Source organism: Anomalospiza imberbis, chromosome Z (assembly GCF_031753505.1).
Source record: "Anomalospiza imberbis isolate Cuckoo-Finch-1a 21T00152 chromosome Z, ASM3175350v1, whole genome shotgun sequence".
NCBI classification, from domain to species: domain Eukaryota; kingdom Metazoa; phylum Chordata; class Aves; order Passeriformes; family Viduidae; genus Anomalospiza; species Anomalospiza imberbis.
Genome location: NC_089721.1, coordinates 19,706,880 through 19,732,536, shown reverse-complemented (window position 1 = coordinate 19,732,536; position 25,657 = coordinate 19,706,880). Strand labels below are relative to the sequence as shown.

At 36.4% G+C, this 25,657-nt stretch overlaps 1 protein-coding gene across 4 annotated transcripts in view; it reads right to left on the bottom strand.

The window, feature by feature from the left end:
- RNF180 (ring finger protein 180) overlaps positions 1-25,657 on the bottom strand; it is a 65,882-nt gene that overhangs the window by 23,198 nt on the left and 17,027 nt on the right. For 3 of the 4 annotated variants that reach the window (XM_068177474.1, XM_068177472.1, XM_068177471.1), the window contains one exon: positions 520-745. In XM_068177474.1, the coding sequence (XP_068033575.1) occupies positions 520-745 (226 nt within the window). Of the gene's footprint in view, positions 1-519; positions 746-15,207; positions 17,433-25,657 lie in introns of those variants that run through there. The other variant, XM_068177473.1, reaches the window with a different exon arrangement.

Below are 25,657 nucleotides of genomic sequence, written 5' to 3'. Positions count from 1 at the left end.
CACCGTATTTTTCTACTGTTAAGAGTAAGGAACACTAGAGATGAGGGTATAAGAGGCCAGGACTGGAGAATTTAAGAAGATTATCAAGGGTTCTGACAGGCTTTATTTTCAATTGTGTTCAAATTTAATGTCACAAATGAAAAGAGCATTTTTTTTTGTGTACCATTAAATGAGCAATTTTAAAAATACTTTTCCAGTAGGATAGTTTGAGAAATGTTTATTAAGTTTGGAGCTTATTATTCAGGAAGAAAAATAAAATAAATCTATCAGAATTCTACCAAAAAAAGAAAATTATCAGAATCTCATTTGTAAAATAAGAAGTTTATAAAAATTTATATGCTCCAAATAGCTTCTTGACATTGAAGAGAACCTGCATGGAATGTTCTTAGGAGGAACGGAAATGGAAAGAAATGGAAAGAAAATCTCACAGTGGATAAACATTACCAAAATTTGCTTTGAATGCATACAAGAAGGAAAAGTACAAATATTTTTTATGTGTAAAAACTTTCATTTCTATACCTGTTTGGAAGAAGACTCTGGCAATTGTAGTGCGACACAGTGGACATGGAGTGCTGCTTGGATTGTCTTTGGCAAGCATCCTTAAGCAAGGCTCACAAAAGATATGGTGGCATGGATAGCACATGTAAGGGTTGAAATAAACATCCAGGCACACAGCACAGAGATAGCTTTCTTTATCTCCTCTGAGTTCATGCTCATCATTTGTATGCAGGTTATCATTTGCAGGCTGCAAGAAGAAAAAGAGAACATATTTTCCCATTCAGCTCATAATTTGATAAACCAACTGTCTGGAAGATCATTTTCAGTAATGATTAAGAAGACAGTATACACAGATGATATTCTTAAATTCAATACAGGTTACTTTTAACAAGATGATGAAACATAAAACAGGAATGTCAGAAAAAGTCCTCTGTGGGAAAGACGAAAAATCACAAGACAGTAAAAGAAGGAAGTAACAAAACCAAAAAGGCTGAGTAAAACTGTATTATGATCAGATTTCTTCTTTTAAAATTATTTTTTACAGTTTATATGTATCTGCATTACAAAAATGCAGAAACATATGCAGAAAGGTGAGTCTTGAACTGGACCTTAACGATCATCTAGTTCCTACCCTCCTGCCATGTGCAGGATACCTTTCTCTAGACTGGGCTGATCAGAGTTCCATCCAACCTGGCCTTGAACATTTCCAGTAATGGTGCATCCACAACTTCTCTGGTCAAACTGTTCCAGTGCCTCACCATCCTCACAGTAAAGAATTTTTACCTAATATAAAATCTAAACATATCCTATTGCAGTCTGAAGTCATGTTCTCTTGTTCTATCACTACATGCCCTTGTAAATAGTCTCTCTCCATCTTGTAGGCTCCATTCAGGTACTAAATGGCCACAATTACATCACCGTTAAGCCTTCTCTTTTTCCAACCAAATACTCAACAAACAAACTTTGAACAAACCAAATACTCAGTCTTTCCACATAAGAGGAAAGACTGAGTATTTCCATTCCTCCAATTATTTTTCTGGCCCTTGTCGGAACCTGCTCCAAAGGTCCCTGTCTTTCCTGTGCTGGGACCCCAGAGCTGATGCAGCACTGCAGGTGGGGTCTCAGCAGAGCAGAGCAGAGGGGCAGAATCCCCTCCCTGGCCCTGCTGCCCACGCTGCTCTGGATGCAGCCCGGGACACGTGCGGCTTTCTGGGCTGTGAGTGCCCATGGCTGGGTCAGGTCCAGCCTCTCATCCCCCAGCACCCCCAAGTCCTTCTGGGCAGAGTTCTTGATTCCTTCATGCCTCAGCTTGTATTGATATCAGGGCTTACTCCAACTAGTGCACATTTCACTTGGTCTTATTAAACCCTCATGATATTCCTGTACACCCACTTTTTGAGCTTGTCCATGCTCCTCTGGATGGCATCCCATCCTTCAGGCGTGAAAATACCTTTACTTTGCTAAGAAATGCAAAATACCTTTACTTTGCCAAAATAAAAATCTCTAAAAATAAACTGTGAATTTTTCTGCCTTTGTAAAGTAATTTATGAAGGCCATGTTCCAGCAAGAATGAGTTCAAAACAAGCCACAACTTTATTACTACAAAGCACAATATAAACCTTAGAGTAGAAAGTCTAGGAACTTCTACCATCTTTAGTAACTGCTTGCTTTTGTCAGCACATGTGCTCCAAATTTCTTTGCACTGCTATATTTGCAGGAAGACATAGTTGGACTTCCCAAATGGTGCTCATCCCATATGAATGTAACAACTTGTGTGCATTGCCATGTTCCAGCTTTGATCCTGTAAGATGACTAAACCTTCCCAAGTAATCTGAAGATCTGGTACTAATAGCACCCTGGGTTTTTGGCTGTCATGACTGAATGGTACTCTTCAGTTTAGTGCTCCCACTGAGACTCTCCAAACCATGTGCCACTCAACTTGCTCCCCCTCCCCTCTGTGGAGGGCTGGACAGGAGAACTGGAGGCACAAAAGGTGAAGATCACAGATTGAGATAAGAACAATTTACTGGGAATGGCAATGAAATAAGAATAAGAACATTAACAGCAACAACACTGAAGGCAGAGAGTATAAGAAAAAACAGTTATTGCTCACTGTGGCAACCCCTGACAACAGATAAATACCTTACTGCTCCCTCTGGCTCAGAACCAGCACCACCTGACTGCCCCCTCCAGCTCAGAACCGATGTTATCCAACCACTCCCTCCAGCTCAGAACCTGCACCATGCTTACTCAACTGGAAGGAAGCCCTTCTCTTTGGAAGAGACTCCCTTCCCCTGACTCCAGCAATGACATGAGGTAGAACAGAACAATCCTTGTAGGTCTTAGCCATGCCCCCTCCTGACTACAGCAAAAGTTAACCCTATCCTGATTGGAATGGGGATATTGGCTTAAAGAAGCAACCAATATTTTCATCTTTATGGGAGACACTCAGGAGGAATTTACTATGCTCTGCCTCTTCTATCCATCTTTGTTTCTGTTTCTGGTTTTCTCTTTCACAGCTCACAGAATCCAATATACTCCAATAACCAAGAGATCCACCTTGAAAAACCAAGATAGGAGCATATAAAGACACTGCTGAGTGTCAAAACTCTTCTCTCATCACCCTTACTCTAAACTCTCAATCTTTGCCTCCCCTGTGCAGCTGTGGAGGGAAGTGATAGACAAGCTTTGGTGGGTACCTGGAATCAGCCAGGGTCAATGCAACACACCTATGTATTACAGAGGTCACTTTTGACACTCATAGGCCATGACAGATCACTACTGCCTGACACTGGTACCAAAAGTTAATGAAAATTGTTAATATTGTGGTTATGTAAATGTGGAAATCTCTAGATGTTTCAGAGAAGATTACATTTATTGCTTATACTGGTTTGGATTGCTGTGTCTCTCATTCCTCCCAAAGCGTATTTCTCCCTATGGGAGATACAGAACTCTGCAAATAGTAAGTTCTTAACAGTATGGGTACTGTGGATTGCATTAAAAATACATAGCAGAAGGATTTAGCCAGGATTTATCAGTTCTGGACAAACACTTGTCCTGCCATTCTACCTTAGCCTTTGCATTGCAATTTACAGGATATTATGTGGCAAGAGGGCTTGTAAATTCTGAGCTGCTGCGCCAAAAAGTCATGGAAATAGTTACGGTTTACCAGTGTGTCCAATCACAAACTCTTGTACAACCATGCATGTCAGTAACTGTGTCTCTCTTACCTTAGAACTTACTGTTCTAAGGTAATCCAGTTTGATTTTCTCCCCTTGACAGGCCGCAGAAAACTTCAGCATGTACTGAAATTTACTACAGAGGCAACTGGGATGTACTGTTAAGCAGGAAGCATAAGTCTGGCTGCACTAACACCCAAAGAAGCTAGTAACAGACAGGAACAGCTTGGGACCATTACTGCCATCTCCATGCTGTACGAAAGGTTCTTAAGGCAACATTAAATACTAGAGTATTGCAACTATCAGTAAAACTGTTTAACTCAGACTATCTCTACACATACAGCACAGAAAACCCACACCAGAACAGAATGGCAAAGGGTAACAGAATTGATTACAGCTAAGCAATTTTAGAATGATAACATTTATTTGGGAAAAAAGTGGAAAATAATTTGGCAGATAAAGTGAGGAAAGTAATCTCAGGTAATTACATGACCAGTGACTTCAGCAGAAATCAGGAAACACTAATACATTGTGAAAGTGTCCTCCAATGCTGCCACATGGGCTTGGCAGTGATGAGTTAGTGTTTGAACTTGATGATCTTAAAGGTCTTTTCCAACCTAAATGACTCTAATGAGCCTATGTAACATCAAAAACATAATTAAAATCTAGCACAAAAACAAAATACAGGGAACAGAAAGCTTTTGCTAACTGCTTTTGATGAGAACTGTCTGGAAAGAAAATAAACCTTGTGTCCAGACGAGCTAACTGCAAGATCAATGTCTTTCATATGGCAATTAAGTGACTAAGAGAGCTAAAGGCAAAACTGCTGAGGACTCACAGGTAACAGTTGGTTCTGAGACAGGTTTGTAATAATGGGAAGATGCACAGACAGAAGTATCTATGAACCAATTGCAACTAGAAAGAAAAAAATTATTCTAATGTGCAAACAAGATCTAGTTAGGAGTAATTTTCTTAGTGGAAGAGACATCTTTTCTACAGCTTGGTGCACCTTTTTGAAAGATCTGTGTAGGCACATGGTATTATTCAGTACTGCAATGCTAAAACCAGAGCAATTTCCTTATGCAAGAAGCTAATGCACAATAATTTAAAAACTCATTATTTTTTTTTATTTGCAATTAAGTGGTGCCTATATATATTACTTGAGCCAGGGCTTTACTGTATGAAAACTTTAAAAGCACAAACCAGAATGGTTTTCTTACAGGATTATAGTATGAACGAAATTGAGAAAGGACATGTAAACATCAAGGACAGTGAAAGATTGTCAAATAGTAACAGAAAAAGCTTGAAAGCAAAATATTACTCCTAAGAAATGAAGGAAAGGTTAGAGCCTTTCATCTTCCCACACTGACTGGGAACTGCTAATACGGCTTTGACAGTAACCTCTGGTATAGTGGGATATCTGAAGGATAGTAACAAAAGAAAAGAGAGGAACAGTAAATCAACTTCTGCTTGAGAAGCCTATAAAGCATGTTAAGTAACAAGGAGTCTAATACAGCCGTGGTTGAGAAGGGCCATGAAGATATACATTATGGATATTTGAGCTTGTGAGAAGTCACTGCAACTGGACTTCAGGAAAGTCATTGATTTAGTTTCTCATTCAGAAAGAATACATGCACCACTGGATATCTAATGCAACATGATATCTAATGTATGGTTTACCTGTAATCACGTGGAAGACCTAGACCAAGTGGTCATACATACAAGAAGAGATTTTGTATGAATGCTATCAGTAAAAGGAAGTTCAGAGTAAAACCTGGAAGTATGATCAAAACAGTGGCAAAACCAAATAAGGCACATATGACATTTGACAAAGATGCCACATTATGAAAAAAAAATCAGGCTGCAAAACTATTCATTTTAATATGACCTATTCAGAATGATTTGTAAACTCAAAAATGTCCAGAGTTTAAAGGAATGATGATTGAGGGAAAATCAGTTATGTATTTCACATGATCATCTTACAAAGAAAACTGCCTGTAGAATGATTTGCAGCTCTTAACCAGACTTTAAGTCTTCAATTATAATGCTGAACTGGAATCATACACTTCAGGTCTGAAAAAGTGAGAAAGAATGAGTATTGATATAGTTTTATATGAAAACAGAACAAAAAGTGTCAGGATCTGTGCTATCTGGATGCTCCCGAGATTGTAGAAAGTGTCTGTCTTTCATCCCTGCTGCCAAAGAAGGAGTTGTAATTCGTCTGTGCTGGTTTTCAGGGTTGTTTATTTCTTCTTATCTAAAATGTTTTCTCTCTGACCTGCAGCAGGTCTGTCTTGCAGGACAGTGTCCAGGGCTCTGCCCCTCAGTGGGATGTTACAAACATTATATACCAAAAACTACGTGTGGTATATTTACAATAACGTGCCAGTACCTATCACCCATGTTGAACAGTGTGTCCCCAGCCTAAACCAAAAGAAAAATGCCAACACCACAGTGAATCATGGAGGGCATGAAGAAGAAGGACAAGGCATGCCCAGTTTCCTCCATCTTGCCTCCTTTGAACCCCTTATCCAGAATCCTAAAATTCTACTTTTGCACCCGTGCCACACTAATTACTACTTGTATGAAACACTCAGAGCTAGTAATTCATCCTGTAAGATTGAAAACTCTTTTCCATGGACAGAGATCAGAGACAGTGTCTCTCGGGGCTGTGTAAAGAGGGGCTCCTGACCCCCTGCCAGGGTCCCAGACCTTCCAGAGCAGCCAGAGGGATGCTCTGGATTCCCACAAAAAAGAAATAAATGCTTCTTGGTTGTTGCTGGACAAAAATATCAGTAGCTTTACATCGTTCCACAACAGCTCTAGAACCTCTTAGTCAATTGCAAACAAAACTGGCACAAGGGTTATTACATCAGGTACATTGCTTCCTGAAATTTTTTTAAAATTGACAGGTATATTTGGTACAGGGACTGAAATGACTGCTGTTGTTATGAGAAAATCTTTAAGTGGTATGTTGCTTCAAACAGAATTTATCTAGAATTATTTCTGTAGAATAAATTAGTGACTTTTAATGGTGTTTCAAAAGTAAACTCAGGAAAAAGAAATCCAATATTAAAATGCAGAAAAATCCTACCAAAAAAATGTTGCTAGCTATACTAGCAGAAGTTCTTCCAAATCAGGCCATAAGGTAGGCCAGGGTTTGTATGCCTTTGAACACTCTGTTTCAGTTGACTGGCATAATAAATACAAAAGGACATATTTTCAGGTGTTTGGCAAAACTAAGCCTGAAACATAAAAATCATAATAGGGTAGAGAGATCAATGCCCATGGCTTAAACATCTTTAGAAATCAATAATTGAGTATAAATTCCCTGCACTCTAAATTTCTCCGCACACAACATTTCAGAAAAGCTCAAAGCAAGCCAAAAACTTCAAAGCAGAGCCAAGATGCCTAAGCAGCTCTGTGGAGCTACCTGTTGCCATGTCCTTCATTTAGAATCACAGAACCACAGGATGAGTCAGGTTGGGAGGGACCACAGAGGTTCAATTCAATCAAACCTCCCTAGTCCAGCAGGGAATAGGATTGTGTCCAGGCAGTTCTTGAGTGTCTCCAGTGAGGGAGACTCAGAACCTTTCCAGACAACCTGTTCCAGTGCTTGCTCCCCTGCACAGTGAAAAAGTTCTTCCTCATGTTCAGGTGGAACTTCCTGTGCATGAGCTCCTGCCCATAGCTCTTGTCACATTACTCAGCACCTCTGAGAAGAGCCTGTATCCATCCTATTGACACCTTCCTATCAGACAACTGTGTACATTAATAAGGCTCCCTCTCAGTAATCTCCTTGAGGCTGAACAGGACCAGTTCCCCTACCCATCCTCGTAAGAGAGATGCTCTAGCTCTTTAATCATCTTTGTAACCCTCTATTGGACCCACTCGAGGAGCTCCATGTCTCTGTTGTCCTTAGGAGCCCAGAACTGGACACAGCACTCCAGGTGAGGCCTCACCAGGGCTGAGTAGAGGGGCAGGATCACCTCCCTCCACGTGCTGGCAATGCTCTTCCTAATGTACCCAGGATGGTCATAGGCACTGCTGACGCATTCAGACTCTCTCTGCTGTATTTGGGATTGATAAATTGCTCTAGGGGAAACAACTGAAAGAAATTTTGCTCATTATTCTTCTAAAGGAATTTGTTTCTAGAGCTAAGAAGCTAACAGTGGGTTTTGTTTATTTGCGTGTTGGGTTATTTTGGTTGTATTTTTGTTGTCGGGGTTTTTTTTTGGGAGAGGGAGGTTGCTTGGTTTTATTTGGTTGGCTGGTTTTTTATTCAGCCTCATTTAGAAGTTGCCTTAGACATGGGAGTTGCTCATTTGATGAATACAGGTTGGATGGAGTTCTGAGTGACCCAGTCTGGTGAGTAGCATCCCTGTCCATGGAAAAGGGTTGGAAGTAGATGATCTTTCAGGTCACTTCCAACCCAAAGCATGCTATAATCTTGAGTGATTAAGTGCATTATAGGCCAAGGCTTCCAAGGCAACTACTGAGAATACACATATAGCTTAAGAAAGAAAAGAATTATAAAATGCCTGAGACACAGCAAGTTAACCAATTTATCTCAATGAAATATTTTTACTTTGTCAAGAGACAAAGGCTTATTTTGTAGAAAAAGTGGGAAAAAACTCAAAAAAACCCAAAGGAGAAGAAAATGATCTAGTAACTTTTCCTTTTATTCATGACCATACCTCACAGAAAAAAAGAATAATGACTATTTTAATTTAATGCTGATTCATGTTATTTTAATCAAGTTGAAACAGGCCACACAAAACTGAATGTATCTTGTGCTAGACACTGTACACAAGATTATGCATTTATCCCCTTTCTTTCCAGGCATCTTATATAATATACTTCAGTTTCTTATTATGACAGATTTGAAATTATTTAAGCGTTTTTTGTTATGCAATTTGGCTAATCTCTGCACTTCCTTCTATGTAGTACCAGCCTTTAGGCTTTTGAAATACACATTTAAACTGGCAGTTCTACATATACCCTGGCAGCTCAGCATACCCTTTTGGAAATTTATCTAAGAATCATATTTGAGGAACATCTGTAAACATAGCTTTTATGAAAATATCTTGAAGATCCCTGCAACTACTTTATAGACGTATAATAAGATTTTATTCCCATTGAAATAATTCAATTATAAAGAAGAATTGAGACAGGCGACTGGAATAAATATTACTCAAAATTATTGCACTACAATCATCTAAACACATTAATATTTATAATCACCCTTAACTAGTATATAAGAAATTAGTGCCGTGTTACAAGCTTATCTTTTTTTATTTTGCATTTCATAAAACACATACATAGCTTATACAGGCATGTAAGAAGATGATGTCAGCTTTATAGTTAAGTGGCAAATGAATCTTTCCACCAGAAATGAACATCCAGGCACAGCTATTAGTGTCGCTAGATCTAAGAATAAAGAAAATATTAACAATTATTCATCTTTATCGTAACCACTATTTCAAACAAAGAGAAGGAAAATTCATTCCTAGAGGCCTGCAGAAAGTTCCGTGAATCTCAGAGAGCCTTGATATGATGCCTCAATGATAATAAAAGGATCTGTTGGCTCTTCTGGTGTGAATTCCTTGTAGAGAAAACTTTTTTTTAACAACTTCTTTTCTTTTTTTACAGAAGTTGTTGTATGTTTTAAAAACATATTGGAACTGGAAGGTCAAAATACAGTACTAAAGAAGTAAATAAAATTTTTTGTTAGTTAGATCAAAAGAGTTGCTATCTACACCTGAAGTCCCTCTCTCTAGTACAGTCAGTGCAACTCCTCTCTAGTACAAACCTGTAGTTGTTCTTGCTCCTGGTAAAAAGATATAGCCCTGTCAATTTACATACACAATGAGATGAAGAATCAAAAAATATTTTGGCTTCAGTTTTAATTTTTTACCTGCAAAAACAGATTTTTTTTTCTTTTTTTAAATTTTAGCAAAACGATTTGCAGCACTGAAATAACAGACAAGTGGTTATTTTTTAATTCTTTCTCTGGATTTCCTGAAAGTATACACTATTACTTTTAGGGAAAATGCTCATAACAAAACACCTGTAAAAGCATATCTTGAATAGTGCTGCTACACTTTGGCAGCTTTGCATAAGTATAGTACAGGAAAGAATGCATTTGAAATGCTTCTGGTCATTCAGTATAAACTTAAGTCAAATTACAGCGATGCAGGACACAATCTGAGGTTAACAGCATACAACAGACACTTAGTGAAGAATTCTGACTCTTACCATTTACAAAGGACTCTTCCCCAGCACTATCCAGCAGAAAGTGGAGTAGGCAACATGGAAGAGTGTTGGTCAGATGTGGAGGTTCTTTATTGTTCTAAACAGCATTTATATACTGTTTATAAATCTATGTCACCCCCTTTGTGGAACACTGCTTTCCAAAACAGTAAGGTAAATGTACAGATTTTTAGTTTCCTACCAGTCTCACTGCTCTTGGCATTTGCCTGCTCCAAGGTAAGGTTCTTTCCACCCATAAAGACTACAGTAACTACAAAGATTTCTCTACTAGCAATTAGCAAAAGATCAACATAATGAGAATTACACAGTTTTTGGCTGCTAGATACAGGTACAGAAAACTTCTTACCACTTGGAACAGAAACAGTTCAGAGTTTGCTGAACTAACTCTCAGAACAAGCTTTTTCAAAAATGTCTTCAAATGATTTTTTAACAAATTCCTCAGTATTATTACATAGCCATGACCATCCTTTCAGTAAGCAGCTATGGTGGTTACCTGATCACTCAAATTTTATTAATATAATAATAACATATTTCTAACACAGGTCACTGCTTTTATTTTTATTCACTAGGATGTGCATTATGGTACAACCAACTCTGACCCTTCTTTTGGACGCCTGTGGAAGGTGACATCCTTCTTTCTGGGGTGGGTGACCATTGTGCACCTTAGACTGAGCTCACTGTTCACCCCAAAATCAAGAGTTATGAATGTGGAAGTATCCTCTGTTTCCACAACTGAGGTATAGTTTGCAAGATATCACTTTAAAAGAAAGATTCACCTAGTGAGATGAATTGCTTTAAAATAAGATGCCCTAAAATTAGGAACCTAAAGCTATATTTAGACAACTAAAGGGCTGTCCCAGTTTTCAAAGAGTTTCCTTATCTGGCTGGAGCAACTGGGTGATCATCTTTCTTAGAACAATCAGGCCACCTATTTAAAGTGTGATGGCTAAGTTTTTAAAAACCAATTTAAATATTAATTGTTTAAATAGACTCCATCACTAAACAGTGTTTAGAGTACAGCATTCAACTGTTCTGAAAGAAAATTAAGACAAGCAAAGAGTTCAAAAAAAGAATATATAAGAGAAACTTAGGTAAGGGAATTCAGATTGCATCACTGTTACTTTTTTTTTTATGTCTACTAAGATGACTATGGAATAATCCTAGATTGATCAGAATCAAATATTTTATTTAATTAACTTCTTATGCAGTTCAAGATTACTTGAAAAATTAATATACAGTTTTCCCTTAAAATGCAAACAAACAAATCACCAAAATATAGAATAAGTATCTGTTTCTACTTAGAAAAAAAATCAGGAAAATTACATTAGATTTTCCATTACTACAAACTTACAAGAAGTACAGATATGTTTGATTTCCTTCAGAAGCTGTATTGCCTTTTTGGCAATTTTCTCAAAATTGTAAACAATTTTTTTAAAAGTAAAAAGTTATTTAAGGTTAAGACCCTAAAAGCCATCAACAAGACCATTATCTCCATTTTCATAACATAATTATCTGACTCAGTAAAAGTTGCAGTTTGTAATTCATCTGTAGTAGACATTGCAATGCTAGATTAAAACAATAAACAACCAAAATAAAAAAGTGTTTCAGATGTTCTCATGCATCAATAGAAAAAAAAAGTCCCTTTTGTTTTTTATTTTCATGCAAACCTTGGAGACATTGAAATTTGATCCTGAGATATTGGAGAAAATAATCCAGGTAATAAAGTGCAGCCTAAATGTTGTGTATATTGGTTTTTTTTCTGAAAAATAATATCCAGATGTTCGGTTTGATTAATCCTTCTCTCCTCAACTCTTAATCTTTATGATACTTTGTCAGAAAGTTTATCAGAAATATGATTATATATTGTGGTTCTGTATTGGCAGCAGTCAGCAAGAAGCAGTATATTCTTTCCTTGGTATTGTATTTGGTCATATTCAAAGTCATCCAAATTGTGCAAAAGCTTATTTTCCTTAAATATAACTGTAAGATGCCACAATGTGAAAGCGCTAAATATTGATGGATTCAAAGGGGTCAGCTGTCAGTATTCTGGTACCTGAATAAATTCACTTTCCTGACACTTAAATTAAGCTGCTGTTATCTTTTCTGTCTGATAAACTGGGCAGAAATTATTGCTAACTTTTTATTTCATAGAGTAAGTGAACAATTTTTTATGCATGCATCTTTCTGTAATTATTAGTAATTTCATATACATGTCTATAAACACTTCATCTCATGCAGAGCAAACTACAGTCCCTGAACAGCTATCGAACCATTGTCACTCTATTTTATGCAAGGCATAAATTTTCTCTGTTGTATAAGCAAGATATTGCAGAGTACTTCATTTTCCCCAGATGTTATTTATGAAGAGAAGAGAGTGAGGCCATTTTAAATTTTTGTGTGTCATCCTTTCCCATGAGCCTTCCTACAAAAGCCTTGAGGGGTCTGAATAATGACCTCTGAAGATTTCAGTCTTTTCTCTTTGCTACAGTTTAATAGTGCAGATTTTTCTTCTAATGAAGTATCTCACAAAGCCTTTCAGAAACTGATTATGAAAATTCACCCTTGCAGAAAAAAAAAAACCAACAAAAACAAAAACAAACCAAAAATGGAGTATGTAAAGCTTTTCTTTGGAATTGCAGGATGCTGCAAAATCAAGCTGAACATCTACTATGTCACATTTCTCTGCCTGTATTAAAAAATGAGGATACAGCTACAAATGTTGTTGCAACACACCAACAGAAAATTGAATCTTAGTAGCTACTATATACCTTTCAACAATGTTACCACAAAATATGATTTGCTTTACATGAAGGCAAAATTCTTGTTTGAGGGTTAAAATTTTTCAAAAAGGAGACCAGAAAAAACCCCATAAACATAATCATCTTCATAACCATCATCATAAGCATGGTCATCTTCTCATGTCTAAAATGAAGCTGAACTTCTGTATTTAGCTCAGCACTGGTAAACATTATCTAAAAAGCTTAACTGCTCATGCAACAAATTGCTATCTACATTCATTAAAATTCTCAAAATACATGGACTTACTGAAGTGAATTCATTGCCCTACTACTTCACATTTTTGACCCAACTTAGATATATGATGTAATGAATACTTGGATCTGGCTAGGATAGCCAACATGCAAAATAATTTATCATCAAAATATAAGACATCTCAAATATTTCACTGTTGACATCCTAAAAATACTTGCAAGACTGACATCAAGAAGATATAAAAGAGTTTGGAAATTTGTAGAAATACAAAGAAACTAGAACACACAACTTAAAATGCTTTCATGTGAAGAACAGTTCAAAATATATACAAGAAGAAAAAGAACACCAGGAAAGGTTATTTCAGACTTATTGTTCTACATGGCGTAAAACAAACTGCAATTTATTTTTGTGGCAAAAATACTATAGTACTACATGTACTATAGTTTGATATTAGAATATCTATCCCCTTTCTGAAAAATACAAGAGATTTCTAACACTGCCCACTACTATTAACATATTAGGTAAAGATTATTTTATTTTTAATTATCTATACTGACATGAGGCAAAGACACTACTTCATAATTTGCATCTAGTATAACAGTGAGGAGAAAAATGGAATTACTATAAAAATAATCCTATCAGACTGAGGTAGGGGAACTCACCCAACAGCCTCCCTCAAATTCCTAGGACTCTCCAGTGAGGTTTTAGAAACTTTCTGATGTTAGCTAATAATTTTCATCTCCTTAAGGTAGGCAGTATGCTATGTCCTAGTTTAGCAGGACAGAGAAAGTCTTTTCTAATGAGGAAACATAACAGGCAAAGACAAAAGACACAATACAGTGAAGCACACAATGCAAACCAATGCCGTTTAATTTGATTGTGCTGGGTTGGTTGCCTCCTTAATGTAAGTTTGTAGCTGACAAACCATGAGCATTTTTAGATGTATTATTTATATAAGTTCTTCAGGCAAAAGCAGGGCATATTTGGAACAACAAAGCTCACTTTTACACTGTTCAAAAGCCTGCCAGTCTTGCAAAGAATAAAACTTGTTCAGCTACAAACTTTTCCTTTTATGACTTTCACAATGCACTCCATGCAAGGATAGCACTTAATTTTGGATCTTAAAGGACACAAGCTAAAGCCTTTAAGTAGAATATGCAATATAAAGCCTTTGTGAAGGGTACAACCAGCACAAATTCTTAGAGTGCATGACAAATTCAAATATTCTAGCACCTAACATTCTGTTGCTAAAAATGAGTTTTAGTACTCATTCTACAGATACACCTTCAAAAGTAATAAAATTTAACTGATGAATAAAACCTGAAAGAAAAACTCAGTGATGCAAGCTCTGTCCTGCTTAAGCCTGAGTGCAGTCTTAGTTCTGAAGTCCATCAATGTCAACTTTAGTCATTTAACCGTGATCATTTAGTGGATACGCAGTGTATGAAACAGACTCAGGAAGTGGAGAGGCTGCTGGGAAGAAAATGCAGAGAAAAGCTGGAAGGTGTGTCAAAAAACTGACCAATTACAGAAATAAAAAAAATTCTTCATATATAGTATAAAGATAATGGCATGGATACATGTCTGTGCTTTGTATTTGTGGCCAAAACAGTGCTGATAGCACACCTGTGTTTTGGCTATTGCTTCATTCCTTGGAATGCTTCCTTTCCTATTTCAAACAGACTGAGACCAGTTTTGAGGTTGGGAGTTGATAGAGGCAAGATAGGTGACCTGTACCACTGAGCATCATGCTCAGCAATACATGCTCAGGGAGACAAGGAGGAAGGAGTCAATGTTTGTGGTTATATTTCTCTGTGCAAGCAACCATTACATGTGCTGAAGCCCTGATTCCTAGGAAGCAGTTGGACATCTAATTGCTGATAGAAAGGAGTGAATAAACTCCTCTTTTTGCTCTGCTTGCTCACAGAGCTTTTACCTTGCCTGTTAAATTGTCGCTATCTTGATTCGTGAGCATTCTCACTTTCCTTCCATTTGCCCCCACAAGAACGGCCCCTCTGTTTGCCTTTGCAAGAGAGATGAGTGAGCAAGGAGCTGGATCGGTGGGTGTTTGGCTCTTGCTGGGGTCAGCCTATCACAGCCCTGAAGGAATTGAGCAGATATTACCAAGTGTTTAATTATTCTTCCAAACACTGTATCTTGACAGGAATAAAGAGGCATACATAAATAATTTTATTAAAAAACAAACAAATAATCCCTACCAAAACAACACACAAAGAAAACAAAACAAAACAAAACACCCAGGTAACTTGTTCCATGATGATAGATGACAATTGTACAATAAAAATAAGAAATCATTATAATACTAGGTTAAATGACGCACACAAGTTTTTAATAGCTCTTCAGCCTTCAATCACAGTTCATTCACGCTGCTCCTTACATTACTGTATGTAAACATTAAGTTTCAACAGTTATTTTTTCAATGCCAGAAGAGACCAATTCATATTAAGTGCTTTAAAACATTATGTAAAAAGATCTTGTCAAAAGCCCAAACCAATTCTATAATGTAATAAAACCCAGTGAAATCTTATTTCTATGATTCTTATAAAATCCATTACCATAAGCCCCCCAAACTAAGAGGAAGGAAATCAATGACAGATAACATTGGAAAGGAGATGATGAACTTGTCCCTAGGTCTGTACTACATACCTGCTTTCACTAGTTCAACCTTTATTCTTCCTAGCACCAAATCTAGTCACTAAGATACTCCTGAGATTGCAAAGATAACACATCAACACAGAACCTGATAAATTAATGCCAAGAGATGATGCCTGCCTTGTCTCTAGGTGTCGTAGATTTCCAATGACTGGTGACTTTCTGGGTGCCTAAATGTGGTACAAACAAAAATTTAAATCAAATAGTGTAAACAATACATCACTGCCTTGGTAGCAATGACACTTTGAAAAGAAAGGACCTCAGACATTGCCCTTGACAAAGAATATGACTTTGTTCTCATTTTTCCCAGGAACATTTAATTTTCTGTGTTACAACAAAAGCACACAATCTGACAATCGAAATGATACAGTTTCCTAGGTCTGTATTTCAAAACAACAATCTTGCAGAAGTTTAAAAGGTATACACACTAACATCATACAGATGAAGGGGTCTCATTTCTCTCTTTACACTCATTTATAGAACAAATACCATCATTTAGCTCTCCACTTGTGTCAAATGAGATTACTTTATAATGGAAAAAGTTACTTTATAAAGGAAAAATACCATCAAATATTATTTCATAAAATGCGTAGGTGTACACATAGTAAAAATGGTCATATGGCTACCTTGTATAGTTTCTTGATCTAGAGCTGCAATTCTTTTAAGAATTCAAAGGTTAACAAAATTCTTAGAAGAACTATGACTCACTTCCATTAAAAATTACAACAATTTTTACAAGGCATAAAAAATCCAGGAAAAATCTTCAGAGAACACAGGCTCTCCCAGGTTTGAGTATAGCTGTTTTAACTTCAGTTTTCAGTATAGCAAAACAAATGTATGTTACCATTGGAAACTATCCTTATAGAAAGCTACTGTCTATGCTCCTAGACAGTTAAGTGTTAATTTGTTTTACCCAATTGACAGAGGTTATTTTCAAATTAAAGCTTTAAATAAAATTACTTATTCCAAAGATATTTGCAATAGTAACCCAGCAAATAATGAACCTCTTAAAACTTAAAATCTATTACCTGAATGAGAGCCGCCTCTTAAACACTTCTGATAATATGTATTTTTAGTTTTAGATTATTCTGGTTTTGAGCATATTGATTTATGAGTATCAAAATTGGATATTCACTTAAAACTTTCAAATACAGATAACAGCTCTGTGAAAGCATATAGTGTAATTTATAGCATAATAAATTAAAAACTATTTTACCTGTAAAATGAAACTAAATTAATAATTGAGACTGCTCCACATTACCACAATCAATGTAGCATCCTTATTGCATCTGAGAAAATACTACATAAAATTACGATCTTCCAAATTGGAGATGATTTGTGGTTTGCACCAGGCATATACTTATATACATACATACAAAAGAAAATTCTCTTAACTGGGTAAGATGATCATTCTATCAATGTTTGGGTTTTTCATCATTTTCATCTCTTGAAGTACCCCAGGATACCTAGTGCTCTGATGAAGTACCTACACTGTATTAAATACTCTCAAAGAAAATATTGCCTGGAAAATGTGACATGCTTAGTTTTGCATCAGTTCAAACTTAAATTTGAATTAGCATACCCTGGTCTTCCAGCCTCACCATAGCATGTCATTGTTCTCACACCAGTCTCTAAAAATTTTTCTCCAGCTGTAATCTCACTGAAGTAACTACTGGTCTTCAGAGCAGAGCCACTAAGTTGATCAGAGGGCTGCAGCACCTCTCCTTTGAGGAGAGTCTCAGACAGCTGAAGCTGTTCAGCCTGGAGAAAAGAAGGCTCCAGGGAGACCTCATAGCACCTTTCAGAACCTGAAGGGACCTACAAGAAAGATAGGGAGGGACTTTTTACAAGAGCGTACTGTGAGAGGATGAGGAGGAATGGCTATGAAACAAAGAGGGTTGATTTAGATCAGATATTTGGCAGAAATTGTTTACTGTGGGGGAAGTGAGGCACTGTCATAGGTTGCCCAGAAAAGCTGTATTTGTCCCACCCCTGGAGGTGTTCAAGGCCAGTTTGGATGGGGTTCTGAGCAACCTGGTCTAATGGAAAGTGCCCTGCCAATGGCAGTGGGATTGGAAACATGGCTTTTAAGGTCTTTTCTAAACCAAACCATACTGATTCTATGATTTCCAGAACACATTCTCTTTTCCAGAGAATATTTTTAATTTTCCAAAATTCTGACATGACACAAAACATTTTCTACAGAGATAAAATTAAAACGCCACTGACTCTTAAGACCTTGAAGTTCGCTGAAAAATGGCTGGGCAATTTTTCTGCTATCAAATGTTAAAAATACAGTCAGTTCTGTAACTTCAATTCAGTTTTAAAAATGCTTGTAGAGAGTAATTAATTCTGTAGTTAATATGCTTATGATGTACAATCATGTCCACTCAAACCAAATTTAGTACAAAGCAAGGAGCCAAAAACAAGAGTGAAAAACTCTCTTTCCCAAAATAAATTGAGGGCTAAGTTCAGTCTTAAGGTTCAGACTTTGGTTATCCAACATTATCAGCATGAAGGTCACCCAGGCACAACTGCTAGGTAGGATGCTCCTTTTCATTGTTCTTGCATTGTATTTTAAAATGTACCCCCACCAACTATTTTAGTATCTTAGGAAACATTGGATTCACCAGATAGATAGTTTGTATTGTACTTCTGCTGTGTTACCATACCGATTTTTTAACCCAAAATTATGATCAGTGCTTTGTGGAAAGAGGGCAATTGCATGACTAGATGAGCAGGCTGTTTTTAGTGGCTAAGTAGTTCTCTCTAAAGTGATCACTGTTAAATATTTCTCATTACAGAAGTAGAACAGACAGCTGGAACTGGGGGTTCAGATGTGTCCTTTCATAAATGAAAAAATAAATACTTGTATTAATATATTTTATAAATTCCGTTCATAAATGGTAGTGTGCAGGTGCTTAAAGTGATCTTAATTAAATTGGAAACAACACATTTTTCCACGATACTGGTTCTCCCTATTCCAGCTCTCCCCTCATCCCTCTTCCCTATCTCGCAGGTATTTTAAGATTTCTTACATAACATGGGAAGAAATTTACTTTCATAGTTTTTACATTTTTAAATAATATTTCAGACTCCATTGCAGAAAAAGTAGTCCTTCTCAACACTACTCCTACCCAGTAATCCCTATCATTTCTATAGCAGTATAAAAATGCTATAGAGGCAAATTATGAACTTCCTGACCATAGAGCAAAGCAATGTATCAGTGCATATGCCATATGATTTAAGCATGGATTGTTAAATACATTAAGCATGTGAGGCTAGAAAATCTCAAAAGCAGATACAAATGTCCATCTTCAAAATTTAGAGAGACAGAAGCTGGATCAATTTCATATTCAAATAATAAAGTCAGGGTTTCAATACACAATGATAATACTCTAGCCCTCAACTTAATTCTGTTCACAGCAAATCAGCTCTGGATAATGTCTCATAAAACTCCACTGAGAATAATTTCATTTTTATAGCCATCATAAGAAACATCCAGCAAGTGAAGATGATTTGCTGATAGGAAATAGTATGACTTCAAACAACCAAGATTTAACACAAGTACATTTCCTATCAAGATTGTTAGACTGTGGAACAAATTAGTAGCAAAAATCAAAAGTATAAGCCATATTTTCATGTTCTAGCTCAGCTGATATACCAGTTAAGATTTGTTTACCTCCAATCACATAATTCCAACTATATTATTATGCTGGCTACAGCAAACTAGTAACCCAACAGGATGTGATGTAGCAGAAAAAGCAATAGAGAAATATTTAGTTTTAGTTTCTTTTCCTCTCTGAACCAGGGCAACATGGGCCAGATGAGACAAAAGAAGCAGCCAGTTCTGGCCAGAACTGTATTGAAGGTCCTTTTCATCCACTTTGACATGAAACCACAACCAACGCTGCCTACTCACACTATCATTTAAACTAAAAAAGCAATCAGATACTGGTGTGTTTTGGCACTGCCATGTGGTTCTGATTGTGTTGGTATTTTGAACAAAGAACTGCAAGTTTCACAGGATATAATTCATAAAACTAAATTACAAGAGCATATCAGTGAGATGGCGAGTCATATACCTTTCACTGATGTTCATGCTTGACAAAAGCAAAACATAATTCCTGGAAATTTCTAGTTCAGTCACAAACACCCTGTGCCCATCCACAATTCTGACAGGCTGGTGTTGTTCTGACAGTCTAAAAAAATCCCTAGTAGGACCCCATAGAAGAGAACATGATGCAGCATAATACAATATAATACCTTTTATACTTTCTTGTGCCAAAAAAATCTAGCTTGGTCAGTAAATTGTCAAAAGGATTATTCTGTAAAGTAGCAGGGACCTTGAACTCCTAGTCAGCTTCCACAGCAATGTGTCACAGAAGATGCATCTCACACCAATAGGCTCTAAATCAGGAAAGGTGAGCTACTGGCATTGGTAAGAAGTTTGTACTTTAGCACAAATTTTTGGTGAAACAAAATTTAAACAAATCACTGTTTTGTTTCCGAATAAATTTGACAGTAATCACAAAAATCTTATAAACATAAACAGTCTACACTAAATTAGGGGGGTGGTGTCCTTAGATCAGATGACAAAATAGGTGACAAAACAGGTGAAGTTCTCGTGCAAACTATGGAATGGCTTCACTTTGGTTTTTATTAATATGTCTTCTTTCTTAAAAGTAAAAAGATAGAACTAAATGAATAAAAGACACTCTCCATCCTGTGTTCCACATACACCCACAGGTTCCTGGTCTATTTCTTCAACTGCAATGTAAGTGCAAACTGATGGGCACCACCCTGTTTCCTACTTAGATTTCAACAGTGTAAGTAGTCATAGCCTCCAGTGAGCTTGCTCTGTTTCACCCCATTCGCCTTTTATTTTTTTATAGTCTAGCTTCAGAAAAAAGCACAGTAGAAGCAGGAAAGGTACATGCATTTGCACTCAAGCTCCACTACCTTTTGTTGTTCTTCCAACTTCAGCTGCAGTTCTATGTATCATAGCAGGAGAGCTAAAGAAAGAAACAAGAGACAGCTAAAGAAAAAAAAACCCTGAATTTATTTTCTTAGGTTAACTGGTCTCACTCTTGGATTCTAGAGGCACAGTTTGTCAATGAACTTCCAATCAGCTCTGCCTGTGCCAGGTCTCTTCCCTCTCCACACATAAAGGACTGCTTACAAACTAGAATGGGACACAAAGGAGTGCAGACAGTGATGCTATGTTTGGGTCATAATTCACTAACTGAGGGGTTTTGCTGCAGAATTTCTATACCTATGGCACTAAAATGCGACTGTTCACATTCCATACACCATGTATATGGCTGGAAAATATTGACAAAATTTCTTATGGTATCCATTTTGAAGTATAAGAATTGTTTTCTTCTACCATGTGCAAAATCCCATTTTCTACCCATTTTTCCTGAAGAATTACTTGAACAACTGAATTCTACGTACAATAAATGCTGATAAAAAGCACAGTGCATACAAAGTACAACAAGTCTGTTCCCACAGTGCATGCACAACCATATTTGAAAAATGACAAAAGATTGATGGAAGACATGTGGAAAAATACTTATTTTAAAGTTCATATAAGAAATTGAAGATAAAATGCAGTGAAAACACATGAGAATTCAAAAAAGCAGCTTCAGTAGTCCAAAGTCTTTTGATATGGTGTCATGTACGTAACATGGAAGGGCAAAAAGGGCAAACTGCTGCCAAGAACAAAGGTAGACTATTAGGTAGAGAAACTTAGGACAGATAAACAGATACTCTGAATCTCATCTAATCATATCACTGGATGTACTGAGATTCAAAATTCCAAATGAAATCCATCATAGAAGCAAGGGAACAATGTATTTCTGTGTGGGAGACCACTCAGGAAATAATAGGGCTGGGATGCCTGGGATGACACCTGTGTCTAGCACAGGGTGAGAAATCAGAACAACCTCCCATGACCCCAAGCTCCCCATGGAAACATGGTCCTGTCTGTTAAGAGATGTTCACTCCCCCGTTCTGGAATATTCCATGCTCTCAGCTTTCCCACTGGCCCTCCTCAGATCACCACTCCCTCTCCATTCCCTCACTGGGGCTGTTCTCTAAACTACATATTTGATATGCATCACAGTAGAGGAATGAAAGCAAATTAATCTGACTGAAGAACAGCAATTCCTATGGAGGAGGAGATGTTGCTACGGGATGTGCCTGCGCTGACTGGTCTGCTGCAGTAGGGCTTGATGTCTACAGATTTTTGCCTTATGACTTGTATCTTTCTCTATTACAAAGCTCCTGTACAGCATTTCACATAGAGCATTTAGGAGTCTCCTATGACTATGTAATTTCCTAAAATTTCCTAAATATTAGAATTATCTGAAAAAAAACTTATCAAATCATATATTGTAGCTGGAATGAAAAAAGAGGGCAGAAAACATAGAGGAAACACACAAAAAGGAAGATTGTAAATTTTTTTTGCATACAAATGATCAGCCCACAGTTTTTAGTTTTTTCCAGAAGAATGACTGACACGCAGTTTTTACCTTCTTCCAAGAATCACAAGTGTAATGTTTCATGCTATTCATACATGTTTGTTTGTTGTTTTTTGTGACAAATGTTTTGCTACATCCAATTGGAGCACAGTCAGAATGATCCAGAGTCATCTATTCTTTCCAATTCAAGGAGCCTACTCAATGTAATACTCCACATTGCCTGGATTCTTTCACTATTTAATGTATTTTAGTTCCTTCACCATGTCTGACCTTTTTGATGCTTTAATGAATGCTATTTGCTCTGTTTCTTATTAATTAAATCATATCCATGACTTATTTTCTTAACCTGTAAATTGCTTGGCTTGAAAACTAGTATGACAAGAAAAACAGTGGGATAAGCAGACAGATGGAGTTTTGTTTTTCTAGTAAAGAAGAAGCTGCACTATAATTTCAGAGCTGCACTATAATTCTAGCTTTCCTCTTCCTGAGACATACTAATTTTAATCTGAAAATGGAAACTGAGATATTCTAGATAACATCTATTTTTGATTTTCTAATTTTACTTTTTAAAAAGCCCCTGAAATTCGTGTTTCTTACACATTTTTGGTGTGTGTGTGTTTGTTTTTGTTTGGCAAGGATTTTTTAGTTAGTCATTTCTCCAATTTCTATACATCTTTTACCAAAACGTGGATTAAAATTTTTGCATTTAGGGAAGAAAGTGAGAATCATCTTTCTTCACCAGTTGCTTCCTCTCAGTTTCCCTTAGGTAAAATCCCATTTTAGTTCCCAAGCTGCTAATTATTTTCAATTTGCTTCAGAATCTGTATTAGCAGTGCACTTTAGCAAAAAGTCTAAATCCAAAGCAAAACTCAAAATAGCTTTTAAAAGCTATTGAACAAAATACAAATGAAAGAGATAATGCCATTACATTTGGGAGAAACATCAAATTATTTATTTAGTTGAGTGTTCATAATGTCAAATATTTATTTGATTGTACATAGTTCTACTAATCATACAAGACTGATTAGTCTAAGTAGTGCAATCTCTCCTCACACTGTAGACAGAAGAAAATCAGATATACAAAATATGAAAATAAGATCTCCAACTTTTTGACCTACAAATATTTAGATTTGATTAACCTTTTGTCAAAGTTTTGGATTTTTTTTAATAAAGACTACAGGGAGAAAGCCTTGCCTAATTAGTAAGTTTCTTCAGACTGGTAGCGTTTTCAAAAAGGTAATATAATCAATGAATCAGGACATTTATTTTCTTCATTTTCAATACCTCCAAATGTTTTCTTGCTCATACTCCAATCTCTAGCCTTTAGAAACAATATATCCTATCTCCTAATATTCAAATGAAAGGAAAATAACTTTAAATAGAAACTTGATTACAAATCACTAATAAGGGGAAGTGACAAATTTCTAGCATTCTCACATAAAGCGCATATACTCTTGAATGCAAATTAACAGAAACAAGATCAGGATTTTGCCAAGCTACTTGGTAAGAAATCATTATATCAGAAAAAACAGTGTTTCAAATATAATCTTGGCAACAGCTAGCTTTAAAAAATGATGTCACAGCTTTACAGACATAAGGGTATTACATCATAGCATAGGAAACTTTTGTTTTATCTAAATTTTTGGTATAGACTTGTTTTTTGGATGTTAAAAAGACATTCTTATGTCCGAAAGACTGCCAGCTTCTTCAGCTGTAACAACAGGAACTATCTTTCCTTACTTCTGAATTATTTCCTTAATTCTAAAATGCTGTTTCCATACAACACCTCTGCAGTATTTTGCAGTACTATATATAAAATTTGTTACTTTAACTTTGCCATTTCTGACTAGAATCACTGACTGCTTATCAACTGCAGGAACAGTTTGTATGAAATCTGATCTGTTCTATTAGCATGATGTCTTTTGGATGTGTACAATGACTTTTGCTCAGTGACTGCCTGCATAATGAAAGAAATTTAAAGAAAAAAATTATTTTTGGATAGCATTATTTTCTCCCAGAAGAAATGATGATGAAAAAAAATGCTTTGGAGTTGAATACCATTAAAGTTAATAAGAGATTGTGCTAAATAACATTCATACACACATTGACTGCTACAAAGCATGAAGAAATAGCTGTGGTTTCCTTATCCCTGGAAGTGTTCAGGGCCAGGCTGGATGCGATGTGAGCAATACGGTCTACTGGAAGGACGACAGAGGGGCAGAGGGGTGAAAATGAGATTATCTTTAAGATCCCTTCTGATACAAACCATCCTATAATTCTGTGAAATAGCAGAGAGCTTTAAATCTCCCAGATGTTAGGATTCTTCTTCTCTTAAAAAAAAAAAATTGGAGAACCAAGTCCTGCACTCAAATTTCCATACAAGCCATATTTAATTTACCTCAGTTTTATGTATTCAGAGAGTTTAATACCCTGAAAACTAATCAGAAATACAAAACCTACTTAAACTCTTAGTCACTGAGAATGAGTCAGTAACAATTCGTAGAAAGGAAGAAGTAGGAGCACAAAATTCAAGGGGTTTTTTTGTAAAATTCTATCTTAAATTTTCTCCTTATTGTATATTTGATGTTTTTCTTCTAGTTATATACAGTAAAATTTGTAATATGAAAGCACTCTTGTATCATTGTTCCTACCATTGTTGAACTTTGATTTTCGTCTGCCACAAAGCATCTTATGTAACTGCAATCTAGTGTGCTCGTCACTCTATCCATGTAATGAGAATCCCTGCTGAAATTATGGAATTCACCTAACTGCACAATACTGCAACCTACCTCTGTGAACAGGTCATTATTTTTCTCAGCTGAGGGACAGCAAATTTCATAAATTCTTATTATCTAAGTTGTCTGTAAGCTTCTAGGGAAACTAAAATAATAGTTTTGAAACCTTACAGTTCATAAAAGAAAAAAAGCATCCAGTACTTTTATAGTTCTATCCTGATCATCAGTATTTTCTTGGAATAGCAATCAATAGAGCCTTGGAACAGCAGCAAAGATTCTGTTATTCTCTACTGACAAAACACTGGTTTTTGGTTGTTGTGTTTTTTTTTTTCCAGACAGCAATAAAATATGTAATTAATTTCAATGGGCTGTTTCTTCCTTTTGTTGTTTTCATTCAGCAAGATACAGTGCCTGTGAGGATGGATCAGGATCTTATTTGGATCAGGATCTCATTGACCCTTTGGGTTGTAGCACTATGAGTACATTATTACTTAAGGCAGAGGTGGCTGTAGTTGCAGACTTTCTATGTCCCTCTTCAGAAAAACTACACATTACCAAGGATGCAAGAAAAGCACAAATATGTCAGTGAACACTATTATACCTTCTTAACATTCTGAACACCAGTGGTGGCCTGGCACAGCAAGTAGCAGATGATCCCCTCTGTCTTTTGCAAGATGGGTAACAGCTCACGGAATTCCACTCTGCTGTGATCATTCTATATATCCTAAAAGCATTTTATAGACAAGCAGCTTAATAACCTGTATTTCATTTAAATTAAGGAATAAATTCACAGCACAGCCAGCTATTTTGGCCTTCATTAGAG